The sequence below is a fragment of the Leopardus geoffroyi genome, chromosome A3, assembly GCF_018350155.1.
Source record: "Leopardus geoffroyi isolate Oge1 chromosome A3, O.geoffroyi_Oge1_pat1.0, whole genome shotgun sequence".
Classification (NCBI taxonomy): domain Eukaryota; kingdom Metazoa; phylum Chordata; class Mammalia; order Carnivora; family Felidae; genus Leopardus; species Leopardus geoffroyi.
The window spans coordinates 11055920-11081401 of record NC_059336.1 but is presented as its reverse complement, the minus strand read 5'-3'; the positions used below and the strand labels follow the sequence as shown (position 1 = coordinate 11081401).

At 56.7% G+C, this 25482-nt stretch overlaps 1 protein-coding gene and 1 long non-coding RNA gene across 7 annotated transcripts in view; one reads left to right on the top strand and one right to left on the bottom strand.

Annotated features, from left to right (window-relative positions):
- Positions 1 to 24666, top strand: part of BCAS4 (breast carcinoma amplified sequence 4) — a 61617-nt gene extending 36951 nt beyond the window's left edge. For 3 of the 6 annotated variants that reach the window (XM_045444234.1, XM_045444238.1, XM_045444237.1), the window contains one exon: positions 24111 to 24666. In XM_045444234.1, coding sequence (XP_045300190.1) covers positions 24111 to 24236 — 126 coding nt within the window. In that variant the 3' untranslated portion in view covers positions 24237 to 24666. Of the gene's footprint in view, positions 1 to 16747; positions 16980 to 24110 lie in introns of all 6 variants that reach the window. The other 3 variants (XR_006703079.1, XR_006703080.1, XM_045444235.1) reach the window with 2 other exon arrangements.
- LOC123580019 lies at positions 14881 to 16839 on the bottom strand. The gene is made up of 3 exons (XR_006703081.1): positions 16717 to 16839; positions 16152 to 16503; positions 14881 to 15893 (listed from the first exon to the last, which is right to left on the bottom strand). It is a non-coding gene; the product is annotated as an uncharacterized LOC123580019 (long non-coding RNA).
- Positions 24667 to 25482: the final 816 nt, after the last annotated feature.

The following is a 25482-nucleotide window of genomic DNA, read 5'->3' as shown; positions in this document are numbered from 1 at the left end:
CTTGGGTCACCACTTGGCCCCGCGCCCTTTCTGTGCCCCGCTCTGCCGCTGGAACCTCCATCTGGGGGGTGGGGGTTCTCCTAGAGCGTCAGGATGGATTCCCCCAAAGCCGGTCAGCTGGGCTTAGCCCGTTCCCCTCAGTGTCTGTCTCAGGGGCACACTTCCCTCAGTGAGTCTACAAGAGGCCTCCCTCCTCCCCCGCCAGCCCCAAATTCCATCTCCCGCCCTCACCCGCCCTCCTCACGACTCTGAGGGTCCCCGAGGGCCCCGTGGAGTGAAGAGTGGGGCAGAGGTATTTGGGTCTCACTTGGCCCCGTGGGAATGCTGACAAGGGGTCCTTTCCCTGTGGGGTGAGCCTCCTACCCCTCCCCTGAAAGCCCAGCACCCATCACTGCCCCCCATGACCCTTCCGGAGTCAAGGAGGGATGGCGGCCCCTCCCCCCCCGTGGGGCCCAGGAGGGAGGGCCCTCTGCTTTCAGCCTGGAGCTGGGCAGGGGCCTTTGGGGGTGTGTTTCCCACCCTTCCTGCCGTTCCATTAGCTGGAGCGGGATTCCTGGGGAGGGCAGGGGGGCACGGAGAGAAAACCGGTCCTTGTTTTTATTAACTTGGCCAGCCCCACCTGCCCTCCGTCCTCCCCTCCTCCCTCTCTCTCCTTCCTCGGTTTGCGTGTGTGGGGGGAGGCCCGACGAGGGTGCAGGGCAGCCGGGCTGGGGTCTCCCAGCGCGTCGGGAGCAGGGCCAGGAAACAGTCCCCCCACCCCTGTGCCCAGCACCAGGGACCTAGACCTGCCCCCTGCCCGTGACTTGTTGCTGGCTCAGCCGGGGCTGGCCGAGGGCGCCCGGGCGTGCCAGCCTGCGGGTACCACCTCCATCACGAGCCCCTGAACCCCAGGCCTTTTACCTCTGACCCAAGCTGCCGGGGTGGGGGGGGGGCGGTGCAGGCAGTCCGTCCACAGACTGAGGGGAGGGCTGACTGGTGCCCCGGGCCTTCCGTGCCCAGGTACAAAAACGTACACGGTCCGTGCTCTGATTTTAATGCTAACGCACGTGTTTCTATGGTCCACGGTCCTTCTCTTCATCCTGTGCTACGTGAACGTTTTCCATTAGACCTTTACGTGGATTCTTACAGCGTTCCAAGATTCTGACTTGTGGATTTGAAGTGAGCACCGTGCCTCTCTTCCCCTGTAGCTAAGCCCCATCTCTGGCATCTTTTGGCCGCGTGTCCGTGGGCGAGTCGCTGTAAGCCCCGGGCCGCTCAGCTGCTGGTTCGTGGACACGGGCGTGACCGCAAAAGCTCTGCTCGCTGGGAAACTGGTTTGGGTTTGATGTGAAGTGACGAGGGCCTCCACCGAAGCAGTAAGAATGGAAAGGACGAGGAAGACTGTCCGAAGGAGGGTTCTGTGGGCCTTGGCGGATCTGCAAAGCCAGCGCTGCCTATAAATAATGGAGCGATTCAGGACAGACCGCCTCCTCATCCAGGGGGGCGCAGGTATCGTGGGGATGGTGACACAGAGCCGGCCCTGCAGTGGCGTGCACCATTCTCCACCTGCCCACGCCCCGCAAGGCTGGAGTGCTGCTTTTAGCCCCATTGTACAGGTGAGCAAACTAAGGCACAGAGAGGGTAAGTAACTTACCCGAGGTTACACAGCTGGGCATCAGGATTCGAGCCCACTTTCTTAACTCTGTCCCCTCTTGCCTTCAGAGAACACTGTGAAAATGCCGTATATAGTTGCCTCGAAAGGGGACCCCGGCTTGCTCTGAGGGAGTCAAGGATGGCCTCTGAGGAAGGGCCATGTAGGCTGGGGCCTGGATGGGGAGTAAGTCAGTCTGAAGACAGGAGAAAGGGTGCTCCTGGCAGAAGGCACTGTGGGCCCAAAGGCCTCGGAAGGGGCCACACGCAGTGCTGAGCAGCGGTCACAAGTGCAGTGTGGGTCGGCTGAATGGACAAAGCAGGGAGTTGGGGGATATGAGGTTAGATTAGACAGGGTCTCAGGCCACAGAGAGGAGTTTAACATTATTCTGAGGGCAATGGGGAGCCGTGGAAGGCTTCACAGCAGGGGAGTGGCATGGGAAGCCTGCTTCACTTGGAGAACTGCCAGGGCTCCTCCTCTGCCCTGAGCGAGGGCTGGCATCCAGGGTCAGCACTGCCTTGTTGAGACCTGGATGTGAGAATTGAGTGGGGCGAAGGGTGCCCTCCAAGCTCTCGGCTTCCGTTGGTAGGGGGGAGCGTCCTCAGCCTAGAAACGTCACATGTGGTGCCCTGAGCGCCCCGATCTTCGCCTCTCCCACAATCAGAAGAGAGAACGGAGGCTCCAGGTGGGGGACCCAGGTCTCCTGGATGAGCGTCTGGGTTCCAGAGACCCCGCCCGAGGACGTGGCTGTCAGCCCAGGTCGGCACACAGGGCCCTTCACATCCGGAGATCTTTCTCGGCGTGTGTGGAAATGGAAGCGTGAGGTGGAACTGGGGGGGCTGGGGCCTCCGAAGGGCAAGGGAGACCCTGTCGGGTGTCGCTGTTGTCCCCTTGGCCCAGGCCCGGTCACACGGGGCCCAGTGGCCACCCCTGGTGTTCTGCTGATCGCACCGGGCCTCGCTCTCCTGCTCCTGTGCCCGGAGGCACAGAACCGCCTCACTCGTTTGTTTGTTTGGTTTTCTGCCGAGCCGAAACATCTTGCTCACGAGGTGTCATTCTGATTAAGTTTCCGATGGATAAGAGTGCGATGCTTTCCAAGGAAATCTCTTGGGCTAATGGCAGAACCGCTTGGGGCCTGACGCCCACACAGAGCCGGGCTGCCCGGTTAGATTGCGGCCTGGCCCAGCCTGGCCTGCCTGGCCCACCTCTTCACCCGACAGACGCCCGCCGGGCAAGCCAGTAGTGTAAAGGAGTGTGTCCGCCGGGTGTGGGCCAGTAAGGAAGGGTGGGAAGGGAGGCGCATGGCAAAGCCCGGCCTCCTCTAAAAGGAGGAGACAGCGTCCGCAGCTCCCTGCACGGGAACGAAGGGGTGGCCGACCGTGGCCAGATGTTCCTATTTCAGAGAAAGGTGGCCGTCGAGAGTCTTACATGAACCTTCTGACATCAAAAAGTCAGTAAGTCATTCTTGTAAGTGTTGAGCACTGGGGGGAAACGTGCTGCAGCTGTGAGTTGTGCCCTGCATGCTCCCAGCTCTGGGTTTTAGGCTGATGGCCTGTACCCCACAGACGTCACCTCTCCAGGGGCTTCTGGCAGCAGGGAAGAGCGAGGAGGCATCCTCTTTGCCTCTTTGCACCAGCCCCTGCAGGGACCCTTCAGCCTTTTCGTAGTGGCGTGTCCGCTCTCGCTCCAACGATCACGGTTCTATTGAGCACGTATATGAAGGGCTTTCTGTGCCTTGTCGCGGCTTCCCCGTAACAAGCCTGGAGGTGGCTGTTGTTATTCCGGTTCGTGGGGAAGGGACCGGAGGTTCAGAGGGGTCTATTTACTTGCCCAGGGTCACGGAGCATAAGTGGTAAAGCAAGGATCTAATCCAGCTTTGACCTTGTTCAGCGCGTCTCTCCCTTGCTCCGTGCTCCTGCTAAGGGCTCAGACCTCAGCCTCAATGTCATGGTTGCACACTGAAGGTCCTTAGGTCAAATGTGCCCTACCCACGTAGGGTCTTCGCCCCACTTGGGGTGTGCGTGTCTGTGTGCGTGTGTATTCACTTGGAATTAGTTGCCAGCCTTTTTATTTTTTTGAGTGTATTTATTTTTTTGAGAGCGATAGAGAGCGAGTGGGGGAGGCACAGAGGGGGGCACAGAGGGAGACAGAACCTGAAGCAGGATCCGCACTGGCAGCACGGAGCCTGGCGTAGGGCTCGAACTCATGAACCTCGAAATCATGACCTGAGCTGAAACCAAGAGTCAGACGCTTAACCGACGGAGCCCCCCAGGCGCCCTGCAGTTGCCAGCATTTAAAAAACTAATTTCACATAAGAACCTGTACTTTTTTTCTCAAGAAAGCATAGGTCTGGGCTCCTGGGAAGCGTTCCTGCCACACCACCGTCAGCCGGAGTCGCCCACACTCAGCACCTGCCTCTGGGCATTTGGTCTTCCAACCCAGGTGGGACACATAGTAGGTGTTCAGTAAATATGAATCAGTGGGTGCTCATAAGGCTTCCGTGGCCCCTGACGGCCTCCGCAGATTTCTCTGGAGGCCGTCTCCAGGCAGCGGAGAGCCCCAGGAAGAGTGTCCTGGCCTGCCCCTCTCCCCTGCAGCTCCCCTGCAGCTTGGGGCCGCCTCTGGGACTTTCAAGAAGGTAATGGAGATTGTGGGCGGAGCAGCCCTGCCCAGGCTGGCCTGTAGGAGTCAGCAGTGCCAGGCTCGGTGTCTCCTCCCCTCCCCGCTCGCCCTATGCACCACCCCCCAGCTCCCTCCCCACCCAGGCCTGTAGAGGGAGGGAGGCTCTGCCTGGCTGGGGCACCTCCCCCTCCCTCTGCCCAATCCCCCTGGAGGGGTGACTCCCGGAAGGAGGCAAGGCTTGGCTGGGGCTTTATCTGGCGGTGGAGGCCGAGCCAGGCACCAACACAAAGGAGGCAGAGGAGATTCCAAGGCTCCTTCTCCGGGGCCCTGAACTGGCCTCTTCTTCTCCTTCTGCCCTTCATCCCTTTCAGTAGAAACGCAACATGAGCAGTTGGCAAATATTAACGCAACAGCGGAGGGCTGAGTGGCGCTTGGTCCCCAGCCCCCCTACTCACTCCCCCTCCCCACCACACCAAACTGGCCCTCAGTGAGTTACACACTCACACGGTCATGGATTTGTTTGACTCCAGATATTTGGTGGCCTGTGTGCTGGGGAGGGACAGAGGGCTCTGAGCAGGCTGGTTTGCGAACCAGTTTTTTTTTTTTTTTTTTTAAGCATTGCATTCTTGTTGAGATTTTGAAGTTGACCAAGAAAGTTCCTTTCAACAAGAAGGGGCTTCTGTTTCAGGGGGACTGTTTGCTAAAGCCTATGTGGGAGCATTCCAACTTCTCCGTGGTCGGTGGGACACAGTCCCCCCTCCCCAGCAACACAGCCACCAACTTTGGCATCCACTCCCTGCATCCCTGTGACCGCAGCGTCCCCATCGGCTGGTGGATGCTGTGCCCTTTGCATATGCTGGTCCCCTGCCTAGAATACCCTTCCTGTACCCTGCCTGATAATGTTTATCCATTGCTCAAGGCCATGTTGAATGTTACCACCTCTGGGAAGCTGCCTGAATGCCCCCAGGCAACGTCCCTCTGAACTTCCATTGTCTGTTCTCCTGTTGGCATAGCACCTTGGGGTGCTGTGTTTTTACGTGTTGTTTCTCCGAGACTGAGAGTTTCTCTTCCCCAAGACTGAGAGTTTCTCGGGGCTGGGGACTGTCTTATCTTTGACTTAGTAGCAGCCCGGGCCCTCTGGGCTCTTCATTGGACCAGCAAAAGCTAGCACTTTACCTGCCCTGGCTGGGTTCACCTGTTGCATACGTACTGTTACCGTTTCCCCTTGACAGACGAGGAAACTGAGGCTTAAGAAAGCTGGAACGTCTCGACTTAGCCAGGGGTTGGTTCATTTGAATTCGACCCCATGTTCTTCGTGCTCCAAGGGTCAAAATCCAAACACTGGAATCAGGTCGCCCCAAGTGAGGCCCTGGGGCCGGGCAGAGACGGCCAACTGAAGAGACAGGCGCCCTCAACTCCAGCCAGGAACAAAGGCTCAGAGTGGCCTGACCTTGGTCTCTTTTCAAAAAGAGAGGTTGGGAGTAAAGACTTCTGTGATATCAATTGATTTTGGAAATAAATCTGAGACTCCAAAGAAATCTCGGGGGACCTATTGGCCCACAGGCCTCCACAAGCCTGGCCAGGGGTGGGGTCCGAGCCTGTTTACTGAAGGAGTCAGACTGTCCCCCTCCAGGGGGGATTCTGCCTTCCCAGTTCCCATAGATTCTGCCTTCCCAGTTCCCATCCCCCCGCCCCCCCAGAGTGTAGACCAAACTCCCGTGGTTCTTGGAGGGGGTAGTTGAGAGCATGGGTTCAGATCAGGGTTTCACAACCTTAGCACTACTGACTCATGGGGCCAGATCATTCTTTGCAGCCAGATGGTCCTGTGCATCGTACGATGGTCTCTGGTCCCTGGTCTCTGCCCACCAGATGCCTCCAGTCAGGACCATCAATAAAGTCCAGAAATTACAAAAGTCCCTGGATGCAAAATTGCCCTGGGTTAGGAACCACTGGCCCAGATGAACGACCGTCCTCAGAACCGATGATCGTGTGTGGGACACATCATTGCCTTTGCCTTTGCGTGTCTCCTGTAAATACGGACAATTCCCACACGTTTAAAAACACATGAAAGCATGGGTTCTAGAGCCCAAGAGCCCCGGGTTTGTGCCTTGATGGAGTTGCTTACTAGCCCCGTGGCCTTGGAACAGGGTCTCAACTTTCCCATCTGTGAAATGGGGTAGCGGTGCTCGAACCCCGTGGAATCAGCATGCGGGATTCCCTCTGCCCTTGGCAGACTTGTGTCAGGCACCAACTGTGACGTGAGCACTGACTTCTATCACTGGAGGAGGAGCCGGGTTTCCCGAGGACTTTCTGCACGGCGGGACCCGTGCTGGGTGCCCTGGACTGAACTCGGTACTCGTTTCCTCAGTTCCTGCTTGCCGTGGGCAGGCGGGCTGCCATCACTGGCCCGTGTTAGAGAAGGGCCGCTGGGGCAGGGAGAGGTGAGGTCGCTTGCCCGCGGTCAGGGAAGAGAGCATCCCGGGTGGCCGCAGCTGTCTGGAGCGCGTTCGGGGCGGCCTGCTGCCCCCGGAGATCGGGATTCGTGTGCGGCACTCAGCAGCTGCTCTGAGCGTGGGCCGTGGGGATCCGTTTTGTAGAAACTTCCCTTGGAGCGGCCGAGGGTTCCGCCCACACCCCCACGAGCTTGTGCGGAGCCGCTGCCTGTCCCACCAGTGGGAGTTGAATGGGGCAGCTCGCTCCGCCCCGGGCCACTGTCCCACCTGGGCCAGCCTCCCCCTGCTCATGCCAGGACCACCCCCGGCCTGGCTGAGGTGGCGGCTCGGAGCAGGACTCCTGGGCACAGGTCTTGCCCGAGGACGTGTCCCAGGTGAGGCTGGGCCATCGGGGGACACGGGCACCGGGGGCATCTGGGGTCCCCCCTCTGAGTCCCCACCCCTTTCAACACACTGAGGGCCATACTGGCTGCCACGTGGAGATGTCAGCCCGTCAGGCTCTGTGTCCATCTGGACCCCCCTCTCCAAATTGTTCATCTGCTTGCCTCTCTCCGTGCGTCTCAGTGCCTCTGTCTCCCGCGTCTCTCCTTGGCTCGCACACAAGGCGCAACGCCTCACCATGCCCCCTGCCCCTATTCCCTGTCACCTCTTCCCCCACCCAGGGGTCTCACCGGGACCCCACCCTCCTCAGATGGAGAGAGGTGCGGAGCGGAGGGACCACGAGGTCTGAATCTGCTTCTGCGTCCGCTGGCTGGGCTGCACCGCGGACGTCCCCTGCCGTTCTTGGGGACATAAGCGCACCCAGGGGGAGTCCTGCAGTGGCGCGTGGTGTGGGGGAGCCGTCGGTAATAACAGCTGTGAACTGAGCCCCACAGTCTCCCCAGAAAGTAGAGCTCCCAGGCAGGTGCTCTTAGCAGGTGGATCTGAGGAGGGCTGCGTGCCTCCGGCTCCGGCTCCGGCACGTGACCGGAAAGGAAAGAGAGGTCAGGGGAGTGGCGTGGCCGTGGGCGAGGCCCGGCTGGCAGAGGGCGGGCAGGTTCTGAGGGACGTGACGAGTGCAGGGCAGCCCTTCGTTAGCACAGGCACCTGTGTGACGCCCACAGCCGGGGTTGGGGCTTCTGGAGGAAGCGTGACCCCTTTGATGCCTAAGGAGCCCGGGAGGCTCTTGAACTTGGCTCTGTTCACGCTCTGCTTTCTTCGTGGGAAAATAAAGCACGTCCCGTTAAGCAGTAAACTCAGCCAGGTGCCTGTTCTGGCTGATACCATTGCACCTAGTGATGCGGCCAGACCTAAAGTCAAGGCCAAAGTTCCCGTTACTTGGAGAGTCCTAATAATTAACCTGGAGCCTCAGGCAGAGGGGGTAATTCCGGCTTTCGAATGCAGTGAGGAGCCGGAGCAGGGAGGGAGCTCGTTCCGGGCTGGACATCGTTGAGCACCGGAGGGGAGGTGCCCCCTGGGACCTGGGTTGGGGATCTTGGTGCTGTGGCCCTGGCACCAGCTCTTCTCGTCCTGTGTCTGGAAGCTTCTTAGCTGGTGTGGACCAGGCTCCAGAGGCCTCGGGCGATACCCCAAGGAGTGTGTGTGGGAGAGTGGGGGGAAAGGAGCGGCTCAGATGGCATCAGTCACTGGTTCGAGAGAAGTGGGAGACCACGCCGGGGGCTGCTGCTGGGGCTGGCTGCCAGAGTATTTGTGCCTGGTGTGGCCTCCTGTAACTTGTCACTGGCCAGCAGGCGTCCACTGAGTATACTCTGAGCCAGCTGCCTCGGTCGATATAGGAGCCATGCCTTTTAGCGGCTGGAGGATGTCCCAGCACTTACAATTTTTGAGGCTCCTTGTTATTAAAAATCAAGCAGTGCCCAGAATTGGCTCCCACAACTGTGACTTAGTTTAAACGTTCGTCTTTTGAAACTGAAATGCATTTAATGCTAAAAATGCAAAGTTATGAAATTGTACGCTTGGGCTCTTTGTAAGCTACCGACGGTGTTTAAAAAGAATATGAATTCAGGGGGCCATAATAATAATGAAATTAGCCGGCATTCAGTGAGCGCTTGGTATTTTCTAAGCACTTTGCAGTTCTATGGGCATAACACCCCCTGAAGTAAGAAACTGTCGTTAGTCTTGTTCACCAGGTGAGAAAACTGAGGCGCAGAGAGGTTAAGTAACTTGCTAAGATCACACAGCTAGGGAGGGGGGACCACTGCCGTCTGAGAGATGTAGGAATGGGCAGCTTCCTGTGCTAGATGGAGGGACCTGATTTCAGCGCTGGCAGCTCCACGTGGGGCTTCGGAGGGCACATCACAGTGCAGATCCAAAGCCCTTTGTGACCCCCCCCCCCACCTCCACTCACACCCTCACTCCCCAGGCAGCATGAGCCACTTTGGAGGACATGGGCAGATGGTAGGAAGCCCCTTAGTCTTGGCCCATAGGTCCCCCGGAGGCCCCAGGAAGTGAACTCGGCCTCCACCCAAACTGTTTCTGTTTTCTCGAAAGCATGTTGGGGGGTGGCCAGCATGGTCAGCCTGAGAGGTATTCTCCTGGGCTTCTTTCCCTCGTACCTTGGGCTCTTCCTCCTGAAGACAGCCCCGCCCATCCCCCCTCTGTGCTGAGGCCCACCCTGGCCTCTTCCTCCCCCACATTCCCTGTAAGTCCTCCTTGGCTGCACCAGGACCCCAGTCCCTGGGCCGGGCCTAACTCCTCTGATGCCAGATCTCCATGGGCCTCCCCTCTGTTCTTTTGGTCATCCGTACATTCACGTATTTGTTCGTTCATTCAGCAAATACTTACCCACCAACCTGGATGAGCTGTTCGCTATTTTGTATCCTTGGAACCCATGGAGAACAGAAAATATTCCTGCCACCTGGCAGGTGACAGTCTCGTGTGCCCCGGGGGAGATGGAATAGTGAAGGAGCACAGGGAGATGGGTGTCTGAGGGTAGGATGTGGTCAGGGAGGTGGCTGGTTCGCTGAAGGAGGTAGAAAGGGCATGCGCAGGGGTCCTGGGCGGCTGTGGGAGCAGTGAGACCTGAGTGGGCAGCCTGTTGGAAGTCGGAGGTGAAGGGGGTGGATGGAGCAGGTGTGGGGCCAGCGCTGGGACTCAGCTCTGGAGGGTTTGAGGCGGGATCTGGCCTGCGATGGTCCAGGGAGAGATGCTGTTGGCCTGGACCAGGGCGGGTCAGGGTGGAGCTGGGGAAACAGAGTCTATTCCTCATGTGTGCACGGGGCAGGGTATTTAATTGAAATTTTTTGCAAAAATTGTAGATTTATGGGGCGCCTGGGTGGCGCAGTCGGTTAAGCGTCCGACTTCAGCCAGGTCACGATCTCGCGGTCCGTGAGTTCGAGCCCCGCGTCGGGCTCTGGGCTGATGGCTCAGAGCCTGGAGCCTGTTTCCGATTCTGTGTCTCCCTCTCTCTCTGCCCCTCGCCCGTTCATGCTCTGTCTTTCTCTGTCCCCAAAATAAATAAACGTTGAAAAAAAAAATTTAAAAAAAAAATTGTAGATTTACACGCAGTTAAGCAATAATATAGCGGGGGGGGGGGGCGTGCCTGAGTGATGCAGTTGGTTAAGTGTCCAACTTTGGCTCAGGTCGTGATCTCGCAGGTCATGGGTTCGAGCCCTGCATCGGGCTCTGTGCTGACAGCTCAGAGCCTGGAGCCTGCTTCAGATTCTGTGTTTCCTTCTCTCTCTGCCCCTTCCTCTCTCTTTCTCAAAAATAAATAAGCATTAGAAAGGAAGGAAGAGCATCGCTTCTCAGCCTTTTGGCTAAGATCAAGCGTAAAAAGGAAGGGAGGGAGGGAGGGAGGAAGGAAGGAAGGAAGGAAGGAAGAATGAATGAATGAATACAGAGAAATCTCTTGGAAGCTTAGCCCCTTTTCCCCCAGTGGAAACATTTTGCAAAACTTTAGTATAATAATATCATGACCAGGTATTGACATTGATACAATCAGCTGGTCTTAGGGCTCCCATTTTGCTTGTCCTCATTTGCAGGTGTTCTAGGTTCTAGACAGTTGTATAAATTCTACACGTTTATATTAGTTAGCCTCCTGTCTCCACCACTAGGGTCCACACTGAACAGTTTCAATCTTGCCGGGATCTCACCCCTGCTTAATCCCCAGCAGCTACCACTCTGCCCTCCGTTTCTAAAATGTTGCTATTTCAAAAATGTTCTAGAAATGGAACCCTACACCATGTAACCTTTCAGCATTGGCCCTTTTCAGCATTATTCTCTGTAGATACATCCAAGTCGCTGCATGACTCAAGAGTTTGTCTGGATGTGTTTGCAGGGTAGAGACCTAGTTGGAGATGCTAGTGTGGGGTTCGGGGCTGGAGGTGTCCAGAATGGAGCCAGAAGCTGAACGAGATCACCCCAGGAGACAGAGGGGATCTAGGTCGATGACCGAGCGCGAGTCGATTAAGCATCTTAGTGTACCGGGCGCAGGGATGTGGCCAGCCCATAGAGACAGATGACGTCCCTGCAGCTGGGGTGAGGCTGCCTCGGGGCTGTGTGTCTGCGGTGGGCGTGGAAGAAGCAAGAAGCGGTTCACTCACCATCTCCCCCTTCCTCCCCTTTCTCTCTTTGCAGCCAGAGGGCTGGGCCCCTGTTGAGGGTTTAGACCAGGGTTTCCAGGGGTCCTGAATAAAATGGGAAAAGGGCAAAGTGCTGCCCCTAAGGTGAGATCGAGTCCCTTCAACAAAGACTGACCTGACTCCCGAGATGGCCTCCGTCCTTTGGGAAGAATATGATTTCTTTGACAAAGGGATGGCGCTGGCAGGTGGGGGCCCGGAGCGGGGGTTTCTTGTGTATCTGGTGCAGCAGCCTGGCTTGGGTTCGGAGAGGTCCTGAATGCACGGAACAGCTCGTGCGCTCCTGTCACCATCCCCTCCCCTCCGGGTCCTTGTCCCCAAAGTGTCCCCACCCCTGCCACCGCCTTTCGGGGCATGCCTCCCTTTTCTCTTGGCCCCTGTGCTTCCCTCTCCTTTTCTGTCTTACTCCCTCACTCTGTCCGTCTGCGTTCTCTATCTCTGTTCTCCCTCTCTCCCCATTCACCACACGTTCCCCTCCTCCTTTCCATCTATTTCTGCTTTTTCTCAGTCCCCTCCCCCATCTTGTTTCCACATTTTCTCTCGCTCTTTCTCTCCCATTTGTGTGTGTCTGTCCCTCTTGTGTCTTTCCCTTTGTCTGCGTCTCCGACCCCGTCTCTCGTGACCTCCTGCTCTGTCCCATCCTGCTGTCTTCATCTCGAGCTTTTCTTCTTTTTCTCACTCTCAAATATTATTTCTCCAGACCTTGGAGATCATCGATTGCCGCCCTCAGGGAGCCCATCGGATAAAATGTCTTAATCAGACCAGGACAGCGCGGGAGGCGAGCTCCCGTAAAAGGGCTTCCCAGGGCGAGGGACAGGGTGACATCAGTGTGGTGGCCGCAGCCCGGGCCACCCGCTGGAGGGGTTGGCGGGCCCAGACCAGAGCTCTGGGAGTGCCTGCGTCTGAGGAAAGGGTGGATTGAGAGAAGACTCCCAAGGCTGCCTGGATGTCTGGGATGGGGGAGAATGGGCACAGGTGACAGTCTGGGCCTTGCCTCTGAAGCAGATTCCTTCAGCTGTCGGGAGGCGACTGCCCAGCCCTGGGGAGTCTTTCTCCAGCCCGGGCAGGGGTGGGGGGCACGCATGTAGGCGGCTTCATGGCACCTGCTGGTTCTGGACACCTCCGAACGGCTTGTGTATCTGATGGAGAACAGCTGCCCACACTGGGGACCCTGACAAAATGGTCAATTGAGGCTGTGTTTGCTTTCTGCTCCCCAGGGCTATAACCAGTGCTATTTTCAACATTCTTTTGTGGAGCCAACCACCTTCAAGGCCAGGCAATGGAACCTCCAAGGACTCTATGCTAACCGGCATCAGGGTGAGAAATGTATAGCTCCCACATGACAGTAGCCAGCTGGGGAACCTTAGCCAGCTGTTGGCTCAGGCCACGGACACTCATCTGGAGGCGGACCACCCGCCAGTGGCTGGAATCCGGACACAACCGTGCCTCCTGTGGGTCGGTGGAGAATCTGTTGGACAAGGAGGTTGCTAAGCTGAGCAGACCCCTGGGAATAGGAAGCTGCTTTGATGCTCCGGGCTGGGGAAGGATCTTCCCTTCCTTGCTCTGTGCCAAGAGTGGGTCAGTCTTGGCTCCAGACAAATCCATTCGCTGATGTCCCCCTCAGATCCACCATTGCCCCTGCTGTGCCCTTTGCCCCACGATGTCCTCTCAGCCAGGAGTGCTGGCCTCACGCTGCCCACGAAGCCATCCACGAGTGACTTTTTTTTTTAACATTTATTTATTTATCTATTTATATCCAAGTTAGTTAACATCTAGGGCAATAATGATATCAGGAGTAGATTCCAGGGATTTCTCCCCTACATATAACACCCAGTGCTCACCCCAACAAGCGCCCTTCTTAGTACCCCTGCCCCATTTAGCCCATCCCCCCACCCACAGCCCCCTCCAGCAACCCTCAGTTTGTTCTCTATATTTAAGAGTCTCTTATGTTTGTCCCCCTCCTTGTTTTTCTTTTGCTTCCCTTCCCTTATTTTCATCTATTTTGTATCTTAAATTCCACATATGAGCGAAGTCATATATTTGTCTTTCTCTGACTAATTTCACTTAGCATAATACCCTCCAGTTCCATCCACGTAGTTGCCAATGGCAAGATTTCATTCCTTTTGATTGCCAAGTAATGCTCCATTGTATATATATACCACATCTTCTTTATCCGTTCATCCATCAATGGACATTTGGGCTGTTTCCATACTTTGGCCATTGTCGATCGTGCTGCCATAAACATGGGGGTGCATGTGTCCCTTCGAAACAGCACACCTGTATCCCTTGGATAAATACCTAGTAGTGCAATTGCTTGTTGTAAGGTAGTTCTATTTTTAATTTTTTGAGGAACCTCCAGACTGTTTTCCAGAGCGGCTGCACCAGTTTGCATTCCCACCAATTCAAAAGAGATCCTCTTTCTCTGTATCCTCGCCAACATCTGTTGTTGCCTGAGTTGTTCATGTGAGCCATTCTGACAGGTGTCAGGTGGTCTCTCATTGTGGTTTGTTGTTGTTGTTGTTGTTGTTTTTTTATTTTTTTCCACGTTTTTATTTATTTTTGGGACAGAGAGAGACAGAGCATGAACGGGGGAGGGGCAGAGAGAGAGGGAGACACAGAATCGGAAACAGGCTCCAGGCTCTGAGCCATCAGCCCAGAGCCCGACGCGGGGCTCGAACTCACGGACTGCGAGATCGTGACCTGGCTGAAGTCGGACGCTTAACCGACTGTGCCACCCAGGCGCCCCTCTCATTGTGGTTTTGATTTGTCTTTCCCTGATGATGAGTGATGTGGAGCATTTTTTCATGTGTCGGTTGGCCATCTGGATGTCTTCTTTGGAGAAGCTTCTATTCATGTCTTTTTCCCATTTCTTCACTGGATTATTTGGTTTTTGGGTGTCGAGTTTGAGAAGTTCTTTAGAGATTTTGGATACTAACCCTTTATCTGATATGTCCTCTGCAAATATCTTCCATGAGTGACCTTTCTGAGGCATGGAGACAACCGACCCTGGGAGCCCAGAGATCCTACAACATCTGCAGGCCCCCTTGTCAAAGCTTATTCAGAATTTCAGGCCAGCGATAGAGCATCAGAGCAAGTGCGGGCCTGTGTGTCTATGTGGATGGCACGCCCACGAGCCGGGCCCTGTCTGTCCCCTACAAGTGTCACGCCTTGAGTGAGGTCCTAAGCCTGCTGAGTCTCAGTTTGTGAGTCCACATCTGTGTAGCGGGATTTATAGTTACAGCCTCTGCACAGGATTGTCGTGAGCAGTAATTCAGATAACATAAGGGTCAGTGGCTGTTATTATGACTGGTGATGTTGATACTATTATTTAGTAGCTCTTATCTGTGCTGTTCCCTCAGTGCTTTGCATATGCTGCCACGGATGTGCTTTATTATATTTATTTATTTATTTAAACGTTTTTAATGTTCATCTATTTTTGAGAGAGTTGTGCATGCATGTGAGCAGGGGAGGGGCAGAAGGAGAGGGAGACACAGAATGTGAGTGGGGGAGGGGCAGAGATTGGGACACAGAATCTGAAGCAGGCTCCAGGCTCCAAGCTGTCAGCAGAGAGCCCGACGCGGGGCTCAAACTCACAGACCTTGAGATCACGACCTGAGCCGAAGTCGGATGCTCAACTGACTGAGCCACCCAGGAGCCCCTAGCTTTCCATTTTTTTAAACAAGAAGCTTGAAATCCATCTTTTAAAGAGAAGAGGCATTTCATTCAAAAACTTGGGAACACAACCAGACCAAAGGAGCAAGAGACAGCACAGTGGAGGCCAAGTGGGACGCACCTGTGGGTCTGGGTTGGGCCCATTGGTGACCTTAGTGGCAGGGCCTGAAGACAGCGGTGAAGAGTCTCATTTTATTCTCACCATCACAAGGTACTTACTGGAGGATCAAGTTTCTTTTTTTTTTTTTTTTAATGTAATCTTTATTTTTTAATTTTTATTTGTTTATTTTGAGAGAGAGAGAGAGGGCACAAGCCGGGGAGGGGCAGGGAGAGAGGGAGAATCCCAAGCAGCACGGAGCCCGACGTGGGTCTCGATCTCAGGAACCGTGAGATCATGACCTGAGCCAAAATCGAGGGTCAGATGCTTAACCGACTGAGCCACCCAGGCTCCCCGGATCGGATTTGTTTCTTAAGACAATCCCTCAGGCTGCTGTGCGGAGAATGGGTTAAGGGCCAGAGCGGCCCCTGAGAGGTGGCACAGACAGGACACCAGTGGTGATGGGGAGAGGGGTTTGGGAGGAATTAGCAGAAGGGATTGAGGACCCGTGGGATGTGGGCGTCCAGTCTGGGCAGTGGGTGGGCCCCACAGTGAGTCTCACGACCGCTGAAAGCCTCAGTTTCCTCCTCCGTGCAAGGGCCTTCTGACACCTACGCGGAGCAGGTGCTCAGTTAACAACACGCGTGTAAGTAGATGGTCATCGGACAGTTCAGTCAGTGGCTGTGATGATGAGCGGCGAAGGCCAAGTGACTCGGTGTCGAAACAGGACGACTCTGATGCAAACCATGAAGTGGAGGGGGAGCCGGGGCTCCAGGAAGAGGGGCTCCGAGGGTGGAGCGGCCGGAGGGAGGAGGGGCCAAGCAGGCAACAGCAGAGCCCTGGCCACGGGGAGAGAGAGATCAGACTCTGGGTCAGGGGCTGGGCACCCCCGCCTCCCGCCCCGTTCGGTCTAGTTCTGGAGGAGGCCGTGACATGACTCCTCCCGCTGGCTGTCCTGTCTCCTCTCCCAGACTGTGTGTGAGTTTGGATTTAGGAGCCGGTATCTTGGCAGAACGTCTAGGGGCTCCTCCTCTGCTAGTTTCCATGTTAACGCTTTTCCTCCAGCTAAAAGCAGAATCCACAGGGGAGCCACGAACCTTCTAGAGCCGCTGCCCAGGGTCAGCATCACCTATAGCGAGATTTCACCAGCTGGTCCCTCCTGCGAGGGTCCTTCTGGGCGGGGGCTGCGCGCCGTGGGAGCCTCCAGCCCTGTTCCTCTGCCATCAGAGCCTCAGCAGCCCCCTCCTGCCACCGGCCGCTCTGGGTCACTGGGCTGGCAGGGGTTGGGGCTGGTGGCCCAGCTGGGTGGGAGGGCTCTGCCGTCTTGCAGGCATTGTGAGCCTGGCCAGTCCAGCGCTGCAGACGGGATTGGACACGCAGGGGCTGCTTGCAGAGAAGTGGGTGGAGCTCTGCTCACAGCTGTCAGAGCCTTCTGGAAGACTGGGGGCCCTGGAGCAAACACGGAACATTGCAGGCAGAGTAGCCAGGCGTGGCCTGACGTACAGAAGGCCCCAGGCTGGGACGGAGGAGGGAGGCTGGGACCAAGGGGGACGGTCCTGTGGGCTGGCTGTGGTAGGGGGCAGTGCCCACAGCCCAGGAGAGCCCGCTCTGATTCCTAGCTTGGCCTTTCACCGTCTGCGTGACCCTGGATGTGTGACCTACCTTCTCTCCAAGCCTGCTCTTTGCTCCACAGGACGGGCACCGTCGCAGTGCCGGCCTCATGGGCTTCCGCGAGCTCCCGGGGAGACGGTGGGAAGGGCAGCGGCCGCTGGCAGTCCCCAGCCCGTGGGGCCCAGAGCCAGGGACTGGAAGCGACACCTTCTCCATCCAGGTCCTCGACAGCCCTGTGTCTCAGTGATGTGCCGTGAGCTTGGAGCCACTGCCGGCTCAGATGCCCCCCAGGGCTCGGCAGGTCCTGCGGACCAGTGAGTCAGGCCGGGTGGGGGCGGTGGCGAACCGGACAGCACATGCCCTGTCTGCAGGGGCCAGCTCACGGCACCCCACAGGAATGCGCGCTCAGAGTGGCCAGATCGCTCCCTTCAAGAGAAATAGGAACTCAGTATTTATTTGAAACATCCCAGCTCTTCCCTGTTGGCAGCTAACTCGTTTTCAAATTCGCACAAGCCAAACTGGCCGTGTCTGCGGGCCAGATGCTAAGCAAAGGCCACCAGTTTGCGATCTCCGAGTACGTTGAAGTCGGGGGCGTGGGGGCGGTTCCTGAAGTTGCTAAGGTTGGGAAGCAGGTGATAAAGGGACCTCCTGAGTCCTGCACTCAGAGCTCACCCCCCAGCCCCACTCAGTCCCGGGACTTTCTGTTGTCCTGGCTCCGAGCCGGGGCTGGGGGGTCCTGGGTTCAAATCCGTCTCTGCCAGTTCCCAGCTGAATATTTGGGCAAGTACCTCTCTGGCCCTCGGTTTCCTCTTCTGCAAAATGGAATTAGGGATACCTGCCTCTGTCGGCAGCTGCGAGAACAGATAGGCTGTGAATCCATAGGGCCCATCATGGCCTGGGTGCCCAGAAAGCGCTCAACACCAGGTCGCTGTGGTTGTGGAGAGGCCGGGGGCTTGGTCTGTGCAGATAGGGCTGTTTCTTCTGTCCGTTGCTTCCCCCCAGCCCCCAAATACGTTCTATAATTTTAGAATTAGAGACCGGTTTCTGTGATAACACAGAGAGTTCCCATGTACCCCTCACCCGGTTTCCCTCATTGTTAATATTTTATTTTACTGTGGTGCAGTGACAGTCAGGGGACCGACGTCAATGGATTGCTTGCTCATAACTAAGCTGCACGGTTTATTCAGATTCTGCTAGTTTTTCCCTGGTGTCCTTTTCTGTCCCAGGATGGCATCCAAGACACAAACCGTACTCTATTTAGTCACCTTGCCTCCTCAGCTGCCTCTGGTCTATGACACCTTCTCCGACTTTCCTCGTTTTTGATGACCTTGACAGTTTTGAGGAATATGGGTTAAGTATTTTGTACAATATCCCTCTGTTAGGGCTGATCTGATGTTTTTCTTGTGGTTCGATTGGGCTTACGGGTTTGGGGAGGAAGACCACAGAGGTGAGGTGACTTCGAGTCACATCCAGGGCACAAGATGTATCGCTGATGGTGTTGACCTTGACCCCCGTACTGAGTGGCGCTTGCCAGGTTTTTCCTGAGCAGTTACTTTTCCTCCTTTTCATATTCTGCTCTTTGAAAGCAAATGGCTGAGTGCAGCCCCATCAAGGGGAGGGCCAGCTAAGCCTCCCAGAGGGGGGCAGTACATGTAGAAGCCAATGGGAAATCTTTGATGTCATTTGGAATTAGTTTGAGATTCATACCTCTCCTCTGTCTGTTTGTCTTTACGTCTAGCAGTTTTCACTTTTTTTTTTCTTTTTTTTTTGAGATCACTGTATTTCATTGTCTAAACAACTTGGGTTGAGTCTTGTTTCCACCCATTTAACTATCTGCTTGGCCTTGAGTGACTCACTGTCAAAGGGGGTGATGATGAGAATAAGGCAGCCTGTGTCAGGCTGCATTCAGAAGCCTGACCAAAGTGGTTTAACCAAATAGGGTTTGTGTTTTGTGACACAAAACACATGACAAGTGGTCTTCATGTGACAAGAAGTCCTGAGTGGCCAGTGGAGCTGATGGGGCTTCTCAGGGAGGCTACTGGGGACCCAGACTTTTCCTGGCTGCTGGTCTGCCATCCTTAGCATGTGTCTCTTATCCTCATGGTCCCAAGGTGGCTGCAGCACCTCCAGCATCACTGCTGTGCTCCAAACAGGACTCCGTGAAATTGATAGCATTATCCCCATTTTACAGAGAGGAAAGTGAGGCTCAAAAAAGCCCTACTTAAAGAGGCTGTGAGGGTCACAGACAATGAGTGTAGCTTGGGCACAGTAGGTGTAATGATTGTTTTCTCAGTGGGAGGTACCTCTCCCAAGGCCCTCAAGCTGGGAGGGCCTGGTGACCTGGGGGGAGGAGTGTGGGCCTCTGGGCACCTGAGCTCCTGTGCGAGGTCAACCTGGGGCCTCAGCCCCCCAGGGGTTGACCAGGCTCTGGGGCTGACCCTGTGTTCCTCAGAACCCAGCCCCTGAGCGGGGATGCCATGTGGCCTGCTGCTTCTGGTGGGGTGGGGGGTAGGGGTGCGGGGATGCTGGGTGGGGTAGGACAGGCCGGAGGTGCAGTGATGGCCCAAGAACAGCCAACCAAATAGCACAGAGTTCTGGGACAGTCGGCAAGGTGGGCCTGCCCCTGAGTCCTACAGCCCGTGTGGTGACCCAGTGCCCATTGAATGGGAGCTCCAGGGAAGGATTTGTTGTCCTGATCTATTGATTCAGGGGCAAACCATGACTGGGGGTCCAAATCTGGCCTGCCTCCATTTTTGTAAATAAAGTTTTATTGGCACACAACCATGCTGTTAGTTTACATATTATCTGTGGCTGCTGTTGTGCTGCAAGGGCGGAGTTGAGTAGTTGCCATAGCGACCATGTGGCTTGCAAAGCCTAAAGTATTTTCTGTCTGGCCCTTCACAGAACAAGTTTGCAGACCCTGGCCTGAACAGAAAGCAGACCAGGATTAGGAATGTGCATTTAGGGCTTCCCAAGAGGGAGATACAAGGCGGGCCAGGACTTCCAAGGGGCTGTGGGGATTTCTGGAAACAAGTGGGCTGGTGGTAGAGGACGAGCTAAGGCCCTGGGGTGGGTGAGCTTAGCTTTAGAAGGCAGTGATCTGCCCTGAACCCAGTGCTGCAGCAGCCATTTGGCGGGGGGGGGGGCGGCTTGTCAGAAAAGAAGCTTTCCAGGGTGGCCATCTTTGGGGTTTCTGCCGGAAGCAGCAGGATATAGAAATGGTGAAGTGGCCACGAGCGATCTGGGGCCCTGGGAGAGTGTACCCCCTGTTCCTCAGCTCAGCCACCCAGAGCCACGAGGAACTGTGGGCCCAGTGCTGCCAGATCATCTGATTTTCCGAGAGAAGCTGGCAGTCTGGTTTTCATGAGAAATCTCCTGATTTGTTACATGTTTGCAATTAATTCCTTTTTTTTTTTTTTTTTTTTTTTAAATCATGAAGCAGACCAAGCACATATCCGTCTGGTGTGTGGGCTCCAGGTTTGAGAACTCCAGTGTCCAGGGTGGAAGTGAGGATTCTGGAATGTGGGTAGACTGGGGAGAGCAGGCCAGGCCCAGCGCCTTAAGCCAGCAGGCTGGAGCTCTGAGCTCCCGCTGGGGGCAGCGGGGGACCAGGGAGGGAGACTCAGAGGGGGCGGGGCAGAGTCTTGGAGCTGCAGTGTCAGATTTCCGCATCTCCCAACCGATCCCAGGCTGGTGGAACATTCCTGCCGGCGGGCTGGGAGCTGGGGAGCCAGGAGGTGGACACTCCTCTTTGCTCACCTGGAAGTCCCCGGAGGGGAATCTTATTACCAGCTGTAGAGGGAGGGGTGGGAGGTGGAGGTCTCTGAGGTCCCCTCCGAGGACTGAGATTCTCAAGGGTTTGGGTTTGCTGCTCTGTCCCCAAAGACTTGGGTCCTGTCTGATGATGGGCAAAGGCTGGGCTTAGAACTAGACAGGCCTGGTTGGACTCCAGCTCCCTGGTCCCCTGGCTCCTGCCACTTCTGGGACATGGGGATGACCCCAGTTTTGCAGGTTGCCATGGGAATCCGGGGGAAAATGGGTGTGAGGGGCTGGGCTTCTGTGGCGTCCTGACATGCCTGTGATTGGGGGCCTGGCCTCTAGGATGTGATCTCTTCTTCCTGGCAGCAGCTGGGGCGTCTGGCTGGTTTCAGCCTCACACTCCAGCCCTTACCTGCTGATTCAAGCCGCTGGCTCCCCTGGGGGTTCCTGGTTTCAGGACACCTGGTTGCAAGTGACAACAACCCAGGTCATCTTGGCTTAAGCGAAAAAGAGGCTTCCGCGACCCATGGACGGGAAATGTCCCAGGGAAACTGTAGCCTCAGGCAGTAATGGATTCAGGTGCCCGAATGAAATCATCAGGACCTTGTCCCAGCTCTGCTTCCCCCGCTGGCTTCAATCCCAGGCAGGTCCTGCGCTGTGGTGGCAGCGGTGGCCCTCAGGCTCACAGCCATCCACTCTGGAACTTGGGGGCCGGGAAGCAGGGAGAGCGTCCCTGTCTCAGCAGTGAAGGTCTCAAGGCTGACGGCCGACGGCCACAGGCTCAGCCCTCCACCAGTCACGGCTGGGGTGGGTCAGGCCTCCACCCAGCCCCCACTGGAGCCGTAGGGTGGGCACGGGCACAAGTGACCGGCAAGAAGATTGAGACTGGGCAGTGGAGATTAGAGGGCCCGTGCCTGTTCCGTGCCCCCCCCTACTCTCCAAGAGTTGTGCCCTGAGCCACAGGGGGCCCCCTGGGCTCATCATAGGCCATCCCTGTGACTTCAGGCTCAGTTCTCCAACCAGCTATGAGTCACCGTCCCACACTTGCCCACGTGCTCCAAGATGTTGGCAGGGGTTTGGTCCAGGGCTGCTGGGAGGCTCTTATGATGACTTCTCCTTGATCCTGTCTTAATTATATTGATTTTCTCCCTTTTTTGGAAGTCTGTCTCCTTGAAGGAGGAGACAGAAGCCCCATCTCTCACAGGGATGCTTTACCCATTCAGAAACACCCCCCCCCCCCACCTTGAATGGTAGGACTATTTCAAAAAGAATAGGGGGTCAGGATGAGGCCACATGACTGGGTCAGGACACTGGCTCCGGCTCGGCCAGTGACCCCTCATGGGTCCCTTCCCTTGCCTGCGACCAGGGGATCAGGAGAAGGGACCTATCTCTTCATGATCACAAAATGCTCTTTGGCCCCCAGGAGTCAGGTGAGGGAGCGGGTCTTTGAACTGTCATTGTTCGCCCATTTTCTAGATACTACGATGGCCAGCACTCAGAGGAAATGGGGTGAAGAGATTCTAAGCCTCTGGGCTATCCCCAGACTGCATCCCCCAGGCTGCGAGACATATCTTGGGGTTCATTTCCCAGTTGTGCTCTGGTCACAGAGCTATCAGACGACTTGCTTCCCATTCAGGGGGGCAGGGGACGTCCCAGGAAGGAGCTAGAGAAAGGAGGCAGGGGATAGGCCTGGGCCCCAAGTACCCCCAAGTAGGCTGAGCCAAGAATGGCGACCCGGGGCTGCCGGACAGAATGTTCTGTTGCCCTTCTGTGAGGCTGGCCCTTGGCCAGGGTGGACTGCGTATCCTGGTTTAACAGGTATGGTGGCGCAGGGAGGGAGGTAGTCCTTACACCCCGAGCACATTCCATCTTATTGGAAATACTTTGATGGTTTCCTTCTGCAGAGAAAGAGGGTTCGGTGTGGGGGGACATTCAGGGCTTTGGGGCTTCGACATGAGAATCTGTCCACTTCCGCCCTAAGCCTGACTGCTCACCTTTAGGGGACACTGGCCACAGCCCCCTCCCTGGTCCCCTCTTTCCCCTCATTTCTGCTCTTTCTAAAACACATACCGAACTCCACACACACATTCCCAGTTAGTGACTTAAATGGCTCCCTGGTCTCTTGGGATGAAGTTCTTGGCATGGCTTCCAAGAGCCCATGTGGTCTGGCCTTGGTTTATAGCCTCATCGCTGTCCACACCCCGACCTGGCCCCATTCCGGACTGAGCCCCTGGAGTCCCCAGGTCTGCCCCCCGCCTCCTGCCACAGCGTGTGACATGCTCTTGTCTCAGCCTGGAGGCCCCATCCTGGAAGCAGGGAGTTTCAAGCCTCTGGAAACCTCCCCGACCCCCCAGGAGGAGTTGGGCCACCTCTGGGTTCTACAGGTGCCCGCGCCGTCCCACCATTAGCCATCACGTGGCGGTGGTGTTCCGTGGGTTCCTTTGTCTCTCCCGTCAGTGAGCCCGGGATGTGGGCAGAAGGGGCCTGGCTGGTGCGGGTGCTCGGGACGTGGTGGTGGAGTCGGGCGGACGCCTGGAGGACGCGGGACCCCCTTGATCCTTGGTTTCCCCGCCTCCACGATGGGGATGGCGGTCAGGGCGTCACTGTGGGGAACAAGTGTGCGGGGAGGCTGAGTGTGCACCAGCGTGGTGCGGGGCACACGCGGGCGTTGGGCTTTGGGAGAGCTGTGGGCTGGCGGGGAGCCAGAGCCCCCACCCGCTGCCCCCGCCCCTGCACCTGCAGACCCGCCCGAGCTGGGTCTCAGCTTGGGGTCCAGGAGACCGGACGGTCCAGGGAGGTGTGGGGGGAAACCGGGAGAGTGGTGAGAGGGACCCCCGCTCCTCCCTCTGCGCCCCCCGAGCCCCATGCACCTGCCCGTCTGCCAGCGGAGCCCGGCCCCCCTCCTCCTGAGGGCTCAGAGGCCTCGTCATAGAATCAGCCCCGGCTCTGCAGGAGAGTCCTCTGGGGGCTTGGAAATACCCCCGTGCTAGGCCACGCCCCAAACCAGTGTCATCAGACTCAGGGTGGGGGGCCCCCCAGGCAGAAGTGCTCCCGGGGGGTTCCGGCCACGTGGGGGGTGCGGCCACGTTGGAGAAGCGCTGTTTGACCCGGTCCTCGGTGAAACTGGGGTTTCACCCTGAGAACGGGTCTCACCAACCAGAGCTTGGGGAGGGCTGCTGGACGGAAAATCTCTTCTCCCCTCCCTTCTCAACAAAAATCCACACCAGAAATAAGCGAGCACTTCTTAAAATGTGTTTTTTTTTTTTTGTTTTTTTTTTTTTAAAGTAACACATTCATATGGCACCAGCTTGAGGCGGCACAGATGGGGACCCGGTGCAGGAATGTGCAGCCTGCCCCCCAGTCGCCCAGCAGCAGGCTCTGGGCTGGGGCGGGTGGGAAGGGGGGGTGCACCGAGCTCCTGTGCACACACGTGTGGAGGGACCCCCGCCTCGCACCAGGGACGCCTGCTTTCTCGGTCACTCTCCGTCACAACCTGGCCCTGCCTGTCCGTGTCCGTGGGGGCCGGCGTTGGCTCTCACGGGCAGTGCCCCCCAAGCATCCCGGAGTCTTTGTCCCGTGGGCCACGTCCCCTGCAGGATGCGTCCGGTCCCACAACTGGACCTCTCCGGTCACAGAACAAGAGTGCTGAAATGGCTCACGGGGCACCCCGCTTTCTGTCGTTCCAGAAGTCGTCCACGCCGGCACCCCTGCCCTTCGAGCTGCCCGCGCTGTACCGGACGGAGGACTACTTCCCCGGGGACGCGGGGGACGCGCCCAGGACCCCCAGTCGCCGCCGCCGCAGGCGCGTGTGAGCTCTGCCGTCGGGGTCGTCGGAAAGCGACAGTGCGTGCGTGCAGCGGCTCGGGTTTTCTGGTCTTCTCGCTGTGCATTTGTGTTTTTCAGTTTCCTCTCTCGCTTCATGTGAAACGGCGGGGTTCGGAGAAGCATCTGGAGCCCCCACGCGTGCCGCGCTGAGCCGGCCGGCGGTTCCCACCCGGGTCGGGCCTGCCTGGTGTCCTGGGACGGGGCACGCGGGTCTCAGGAGCTTCGGGGCTCCGGGACCGGGGACTCGATCTCCCTGTCGGTCTGTGCCTGGCTTTGCGTGGGCGTCATGGGGTGGGGGTGGGGGGGCGCTCCTGCACCAGGTGCGTGGCTCCAGGTCTGTCTGTGGTGGGTAGTTTGGCTGCCAAGCCCCGTGCCCACGGGCCTGTGAATCATCTCAATAAAGGTGTCAAGAGCTCATGTGTGGTCTGGGTGCAAATGTCCTCTGGAAGGGAGCACCTGCCCCCTAGGCCAGCCTGCCCCTCCCACTCTGCTCCTCAGGGAGCCCTGCCTGAGGGGAGGGGGCGGCGGTGGTCATCAGAGTCCCAGTAAGAGTGGAGAGGTCACGGGGCGCCTGGGTGGCTCAGTCGGTGAAGCGTGGGACTCTTGATTTCAACTCAGGTCATGATCTCAATATTGGAGTTCAAGCCCTGCACAGGGCTCTGTGCTGAGGATGGGAGCCTGCTTGGGGATTCTCTGTCTCCCTTTCTCTCTGCTCCTACCCCACTTGCACGCTCTCTCTCTCTCTCTCTCTCTCTCTCTCTCAAAATAAATAAACTTAAAAAACAATTTTTTTTTAATAAAAAAAAAAAAATGGGTGGGGCTCCTGGGTGGCTCAGTCAGTTAAGCATCGGAATCTTGGTTTCAGCTCAGGTCATGATCTCAGGTTCGTGAGACTGAGCCCCACGTCGGGCTCTTTGCTGATCGAGGAGTCTGCTTGGGATTCTGTCTCTCCCTCTCTCTGCCTATCCACTGCTCGTGCTTGCTTTCTCTCTCTCTCCTAAAATAAATAAACTTAAAGAAAAAAAAAAAGAATGCAGAGGTCAATAGGATTTCCAGGGATCTTCAAAGGTAGGTTTCATGCGATTGAATTTCCTGCTCTTGTCCTGAAATTCCCGATTTCTCAGTTTGGTGATGGGTAATTCTGGTTTTTCTGGAATTCCTCCCAGGGCCAAGAAGACACACACACTCGCCCAGCTGAACGGCAGACCCGCATTAGAATTTCAAGGAAATCTA